Source organism: Cricetulus griseus, assembly GCF_003668045.3.
Source record: "Cricetulus griseus strain 17A/GY chromosome 1 unlocalized genomic scaffold, alternate assembly CriGri-PICRH-1.0 chr1_0, whole genome shotgun sequence".
NCBI lineage: Eukaryota > Metazoa > Chordata > Mammalia > Rodentia > Cricetidae > Cricetulus > Cricetulus griseus.
Genome location: NW_023276806.1, coordinates 227,620,944 through 227,628,826, shown reverse-complemented (window position 1 = coordinate 227,628,826; position 7,883 = coordinate 227,620,944). Strand labels below are relative to the sequence as shown.

At 39.9% G+C, this 7,883-nt stretch overlaps 1 gene segment (V, D, J or C); it reads left to right on the top strand.

Annotated features, from left to right (window-relative positions):
• The first annotated feature begins 5,095 nt into the window (after positions 1-5,095).
• On the top strand, positions 5,096-5,683 carry LOC100771026. The segment is given in 2 exon segments: positions 5,096-5,222; positions 5,325-5,683. Coding segments are annotated over 2 exon segments (486 nt in total).
• The last annotated feature ends 2,200 nt before the right edge of the window (positions 5,684-7,883 follow it).

The window sequence follows — 7,883 nt, the reverse complement described above, 5'->3', positions numbered from 1 at the left end:
GGCCACAGCAGAGCACAGTCGCTTCCTTCCAGCTCACAAACCTCAGATGCACAGCCCTCTTCACAGCTGTCCTAAGCCCTGAACAAATGAGTTGTCTGCTTCCTCCCCTCAAAGGGAGCAAATGCATTTGGAGGTTCAGGGGTTCTTCCAGCAGGAGCAGGGGTCAGGAAATGACCTTTGGGCTGTGAGAGAGGTGATGCTGAGCCTTTGTAAATTTGGATTATCACTTCCTAGTATTCCTGAGCTAGGCAGATCAGTAACTGGGACTCAACAACAAAGCCTAGTCTCAAGGATAGTGATAAATAGATACAAACAGATGCAAACACTAAACTACAAAATTGCATTGTGTTTACAAACTATTCCACCCTGAATGTCACTCAGACCTACATTATATCAAGCAGTGGCCCAGCTAGAATAAAAAGGTATCAAGGCCAGTCATAAAAATATTAGGACCTAAATAATTTCTTTAAAAGTCAGTCATACAAAAGCAACAGTCTCTCAGCAAACATCCATTAAATTATAACCATATACCACTTTTTATTTCCTTCAACAACCCTGCACTCATTCAATTTCATTTTTCTTGCCAGTTAGCTGTTTCAAAAGCAATCCTATGCCACATGGTAGTCAATGATTCTATTAGTATAAAATTGTATATCTAAATATGGGGATATGGTTACAAATAACTAAAGGCTCCTATTGTAGAGTAAGATGTTTTCATTCATTCACCCTTTCTCCAAAATACAAATTAACCTGATTGATCTGTGTTTGCATTTTTAACATAAGAGATGAATGACAGGCATCCTTTGTCAGAGTTTTCCTACTATCATTAAATTTAGGCAAGAGCTTATTAAAATGTTAATATCACTGTTTTCACTACTTTTGATGTAAGAAGTTTTAAACTTAAGTCACACAGCACACAAAGTCAGCTTCCAGCATCCTTACTTTTAATTGCAACCATGTTAATAAAATTACAGCATGCAATACCAGTTTTGTATCAAGCAGTAGTACCTATTTTAAGGTACTGAATGAGTCTTTTATCAGTTTTGTGATTGGCAAGTCATTTAATGCAGTAATCCTCATTTCCTCATGTTTGTGAAGAGATTAATTGTCATGCCTCATAGATTGTTAAGAAATTTTTAGGAGAATAATCATAACTGTCCTTTGCAATGTGTAGTTGTATGAATGACCATAGTATCATCACCCTCATTATTAAAAAGTAAGCATTCCACCCATTCTAAAATGATTGAGAAAGTTCTGATATGGTCCTTTTACGTTTTTCTCTTAAATCTCCCAGTGGTGTTTTAGTCTCCTCGTTCATTTCTCAGGATATATAGTGAAAATTTTCAACATATGGTCTATGTAAAATGTTAATGGGTTTGATTGATTTAAAAGAAACTTCCAACAAGTTGGTTTATAAAACTCTGGGTGATGTGCAATTAAATAGATTTCTTTAGTGTAGAAAACAGAAAGTTAAATTTAGATTGATTTCATAAAATACAATGGAACTTGTAAAGCTGTTGAAGACAACAGAATCCAAGATGGCCCAAAGACCAGTTCCAAAGTAGTTACATTAATGTCCAGGCTCCCCCAGGCATGGTGAGTTTTCATCAGCCACTGGCTCTCTTTCTCCTTCCAGTATTACTCAGCCATTTATCTTGTTGTTGTTGTGCGTGGTGGTGATGGTGGTGGGGTGTGTATGCCTGTGTGTGTGTGTGTGTGTGTGTGTGCGCGCGCGCGCGCGCGCGCGCGCACTCACACATGCACGCACGCACACTCTCATGTGTTCCTGTCTGTCTGTGTATCCATGGAAGCAAGAGGTCAGCCTTATTATTTCTCTGGTGCTGTCTATTTTCCTTTCTGAGACAAGGTCTCTTCATTGAGGCCTGGGTGTCCTATTAGGCTAGGCTGACCATCCAGCCAGAGATCTGCTTGGCTCTGCCTCCTGAGCACTTGGATTACAAACCTGTGACTGAGAAAATATTCTAAACTTCAATTTTAAACATTAGTATTTCAATTACATATATTTTTGAAATATAGTGTGGCATACACACACATATGGTGTAATGATCAGATGAGTTAGAATTTCCATCTCCCTAAGCATTTTAAATTGACTTTGGTAATATATATATATATATATATATATATATATGTATATATATACATATATATATGAGTTGATTTTCATATTATGTATGGTACACATACACACACTCACTTGTATACATATACATACATACACACACACACACACACACACACACACATACACACACACACACACACAACTTTTTTTCAAAACAGGGTTTCTTTATGCAGTTCTGACTGTTCTAGAACTTGCTCTGTGGACCAGGTTGGTCTTGAAGTCACATAGAGGATACCTGCCTCTGCCTCCTGTGTGCTGGGATCAAAGGCGTGTGCCACTACCACCCAGGTAACAGTACCTATTTTGATGAACAAAAGTTATTAAACCAAAGCCATTCTATTTTTCTGTTTTAAGTTTTTATTGTATATTATGTTATCTGATATACAAAACAGTCATGCTTTCATATATACCTTTTAAAAAATTCAAACTTTTACACTTTAATTTGTAATGCAGCTACAATTACTCTCGGTATATAAGAAAGGTCACTGTATATTTTTTTACATAGTTATCCAATTTATCCAGTGGTATTTGCTAAATGATAACATTTACTTACCTCACTGGTCAATAAAATCACATTTATCATAAAGCAATAATTGCATATGCATTGATCCTTTATTCTGGTTCTGTATTCTGTTATATATTCTGTTGCCAGATCCTTCAAGTGTAACACCCGGTCTCATTTAATACAATATTATAATAGATCTTTTATCTGTTAGTCTACTTTCTCAAACTCTTTTTAAATCAAAGGTTCTTAATCAATATAATGTTTTTCATATACATGTTATATATATATATGAAAATGTTTATATATACAACAATATATGACAATATTTCATATATATTTTTTCATATATTTCTTTGCAAGGATCAACAACTATCTGCTAGGAATTTCCCTGTTTTTTTTTGTTTTTCAGAACAAAAAAAGAAGAACATTGTATAATAAAGCTGTGAGCGTAGTAAGAACTAGCACACACTCAAATATCAAATAAACAGTTTGGCATCAAATAAAAGGTTAGAGCTTTGCAAAGAAGGAAGAAAATAGAACTCATTACTAGGAGAGAAATCAATCACTAGAAACCAACCCATTTCTGACAAACTGACTGACAATGACATTGAACAGTATGACTGCAGCACACACCTTAACCAGTTTGTAGAAATGTAGGCAAAGCATCAAGACTGAGGAGAAAATTGCAGCGTTTGCTATGAGTAATAGCTGACTGTAAGTACCAGTAGACTGGATGCTCCAGAAGGAAGAAATAATGAGTGTGAAGATAATATTAGTCAGAAAACAAGGACAAGGAGAAAATAAGCTGTGTGTAACCTCAAATGGTGAAATATGCAATTGTAAAATTTTAATATATAAATTTCTTTAAAGACTGCCTAGATGTCTACACCAATAATCCCAAACTTCTACCCTTCTCAGCTTTCTTTTCCTTAGACTAGTTATTTTCCTAATCACTCAAATCTTTCTCCAATGACAGCATCCACAGTCAGCCTTGTACTAAAGAGAGTTTGCCCAGGTCCGCCCCCTTCCACGGTCGTCTGGAATCTAATGACATATATGTCTATACTGTGATATGACTTAGAGTTTGTTCTTTTTTAATGACTTCCTTTTTTTTTTTTTTTTTTTTTTTTTTTTTTTTTTTTTTTTTTTTTTTTTTTTTTTTTTGCTCTTTCACTGGCTCAGGTAATACTTGATATTTCTGCCTGCCAATTGAAGCTGGTAACAACTCTTGATCTTTTCTAGCCTAACCTGATGCCAATTGCAGCCAACTGACTGCACACCTGGTCCCTAGATGGCGCTGCACATCTACTGAGTGAGCTGTGGGCAGTGCTTCAGAAGATGGATGCAGAGCTTTAATATGGAGCCTGCAGTAGGGAATTAGCTGTGGAACCAGAAACTGTGCTGGCTTCAAGGAGTTGGGCTCAGTGTCAGCTGTGGTGTCTGCTTCTGTTTCCATCAGCTATTGTATGAAGGCTCTAGGATGGCATATAAGGTAGTCATCAATCTCTATAGGGGAAGGGCATTTAAGGTAGCCTCTCCACTAATATTTAGATTCTTAGTTGGGGTCATCTTTGTAAATCTCTGGACATTTGCCTAGTGTCAGATTTCTCTTTAAATCTATAATGGCTCCCTCAAAGGGGTCAAGACCAGGCTGGAGAAGCCCACAGAAACAGTTCACCTGAGAAAGGGTGGGCTCATGGACCCCAGACTGATAGCTGGGAAACTTGCATAGGACTGACCCAGACCCCCTGAATGTGGGTGTCAGTTAGGAGGGCTAGGTAGTCTATGGGACCACCAGTAGTGCATCAGTATTTATCCCTAGTGTACAAATGGCCTTTGCTCGCCAGTTCCACATAGAGGAACAGTCTCTTAGCATAGATATGTAAGGGAGGGCCAAGACCCTGCCCCAAATGATCTGACAGATTTTTTGAAGATCCCCCATGGAAAGCCTCATCCTCCCTTGGGAGCAGAAAGGGGATGGGAAAGGGTGTTGGGTGGGGGGCAGGGGAGGAGGGGAGGAAGAGGGAACTGGGATTGACATGTAGAACAAGATTGTTTCTAAATGTAAATAAAAAAGAGAAGAGAAAAAAGAATCAATTTTTTTAAAAAAAGAAACAGTGCTGGCTCAGGAGGAACAGGGTGGGAGACGGGGGACAGGATGTCAACCTTCTTTGCACACCCACTGGGCATCATCACAGGAAGCCATGGCTTTAGCCTTGACAATCCCAAAACTCCTGGACATAGGAGAAGAAAGATACCAACGCAGAGAAAAGCAGGAAAAGGACTTCTACACAGTCAGTCGTATTTATTCAGTTTAGACATTTCCCTTCCACTAAGCAGTCTGAGCCTAAAAGGGGAAGGGTTGAGCCAGCAGAGTGTGCTCAAGGATACAGAGAGCCTGTGGGAGCCAACAAGCTCGCTGACATCAGAACCTGACATCACAGGCAATGAGAGGAAAGGAGGAGCTGACCCCTGCTCTCACCAAGGAGAGCAGCATCCCAAGTAGAAGGATGTGTGGCTCTGCCTGGGGCCCCACCCTGCTCTGCTGTGTCACTGTCTCTCTCCTGGCAACAGGTAAATCCTGAGCTCTGGAGGGACTGCTCCTCAGCGCCTTTACTGCTGCTGCATCCATGAACTCTTTCTCCAGATGCTCACTCCTGCCTCCTGCCTCCCCAGGTGCAGCAAATCCCGGGGTCATCCAGACTCCAAGACACCTAATCAAAGCACAGGGAGGAAGGTCCATTCTGAAATGCATTCCGATGTCTGGACATGACAATGTGGCCTGGTACCAACAGCCTCTGGGGCAGGAACTGAAGTTCCTCATTCAGCATTATGAAAAAATGGAGAGAGCGAAAGGAGACATGCCCAACCGATTCTCAGTCCAGCAGTTCAGTGACTATCACTCTGAGATGAACATGAGCGCCTTGCAGCTGGAGGACTCTGCTGTGTACTTCTGTGCCAGCTCACCACAGCCTTACAGAGAGACTGGCTTTCTGTCCCTTAATCTTCCTGCTCCCACTAGTGATGTACTATAGAGGTGTCTTAAGGTGGGATAAAGCCTTAGACAAGGCCCAGAAATGCTTGTAGCTCTTTACTAATCCCCTCATCATCTAACTGAGCCCACACAGAGTTGTCCTAAAACTGGGGTGGGCCCTAAAACTCCACATGTTCTCACTTGTCTGCCAGTACCTTCCAGCTCCTAGCCAGTTGTAGGAAACCCTGCTCTGTGTTGTGTTTCGACTCTAACCCATCTGTTTTATGACAAGTGGAGACATTAACATGTCCACTTGTAGATGAAGATTTCTTTACGTCAATCCGACTCCGTAGCTTATGAAATTTCCCAACATTTCATGTTTGAATATATCAACAGGGGAACTGAAATTTGCATCTCTTTGCCTTCTAAGTCAAAGTTCTGAAATCTCTTGGTGTTTCCCTGGGACATCCATATTTGATGGGGACAACAGAAGTCATAAAACCAGCACAGCTCCTTGACAAAGATCCAGCCACGCTGAGCCTGATGATGGCTACCAAGCCACTTTTGGTTTTCATCTCCACCTGTTGCATACTTGGGGAACTTTTAATAGTTGTACAATTTGGGCATACTGGATTTATGGAACATTTCTTATGAATCATTTATGCCTTCTCCCTGGAATACTATTTCTAAGCTTTCCCAGTACAATCCTGAGCATACTACCCCTCCTGCTTTTAGGGAGATATCCTTATCTACTTGAAGGGCTTCCTTTTGCCTTGGAGGTTGTGACACACATAAAGAAGCCAGAGGTCTCTTTATGAGGCTCTGAGATATTCTTGAAACGTTTGTCCCTGTACTTGCACAGGACAAGATATTCAAAACAAAGTAAATTCAAATAAGTCAGCAAGATTCAGTGGGCTAGAGGAGCTGGCCACAGTTCAGACTGCAAGCCTCTTCCCACTATATATTCAGGAAATTATGTGGCATATTCAGCAGCAAAGTTAGGTTAGCTGAAGTTAACTCTGCTCTATGCAGAGACTCATATTAATGGCAAAGAATGATGTAGAAAGATGACAAAAGAATGAGATGTCAGAACCTCCTTTTCTTAGAAAAGTTAGCACATGCACAGCCACTGGGGTGTCATATGACCAATGAACAATGGATTAGACTTATAAAACAAATTTTATAATGATATAAATGTGAGCATTGTATTATGCCAGAATTTAAATAATAACTGCAGACTCTTTGGCCTGAGGATATTTCTTGGGCACTCTGAGCATTAAAAGTCAATTATACACTGTTTGGGACATGACAAACTGCCCGGGCTGGCTTGAAGATTTTGTTTTGGTCTAGTGTCCTTGTAGCCACAAAAGCTACAGTGTGAGAACACGCTGTCATTTGTCTCTAGATTCTTAAAAATTGGGTTATGAGGTTAATGAGTGAGAATGTTTAAAAGTGATAACTGTTGATTAATGATGTCAAAACGAGGTAAAATGATTAGAAATGATAACTCTGTTTTGTTGTAGTTTACTAATGATGACTAAAAGATGAATAAGAGAAAATTTTAAACATGTGTTCAAAAACAAGAATGGTTTGACCTATGTTTTGGAACAACATGAATGTATCCATACTTATTAAATTCTGTATAAATAATGAAGTACTCTGTCTGCTTGTCAGTCAGACTGCATGATTTTCCTGACCACCATGGCCTGGCTCACTTCCTTTCTTTGCCAACTCCTTATACCCTCTACTGAGACCTGTCCACCCCTGGAGGTAGCTCCTGGCATTTCCCAGTTTGGAACAAAAAAGGTAGCAGCTCACTGTCTCTTGCATTATAAAACAAGCTGGGGTTAGTGTGTATGTGTGGGGAGGGGCTGCCAGATTAGACAAGTATGATATTCACCCAGGTAAAGTTTGTATTGTCAGAGTTTCTTGCTCAGGTTTACATATTCAACAACCCTAACCCTAACCAAAAGTAGACTAAGAGAAAGAGCTCATGCATCTAGAAAAAAAAAAAAACAAGCCACAAATTCTTTCCGATCTCTGTTGGCAACATTTGTTTACACTCTATAAATATTGTTGCATGAAGTAACAAAAACATTATGCCTTAAAATCAAGTTGCTACTCTAGGAAAGGGGTGGGGCTTGTCAACTGTGAAGTTCAAGCATTTGTTGGAGACAGTGACATAACTAAGTCACTGAGAGCTCAAGCTCTGGTTTACACAAAGAGGCCCAGAAGACATCAGATCTAGCCTTGGTCCTGAG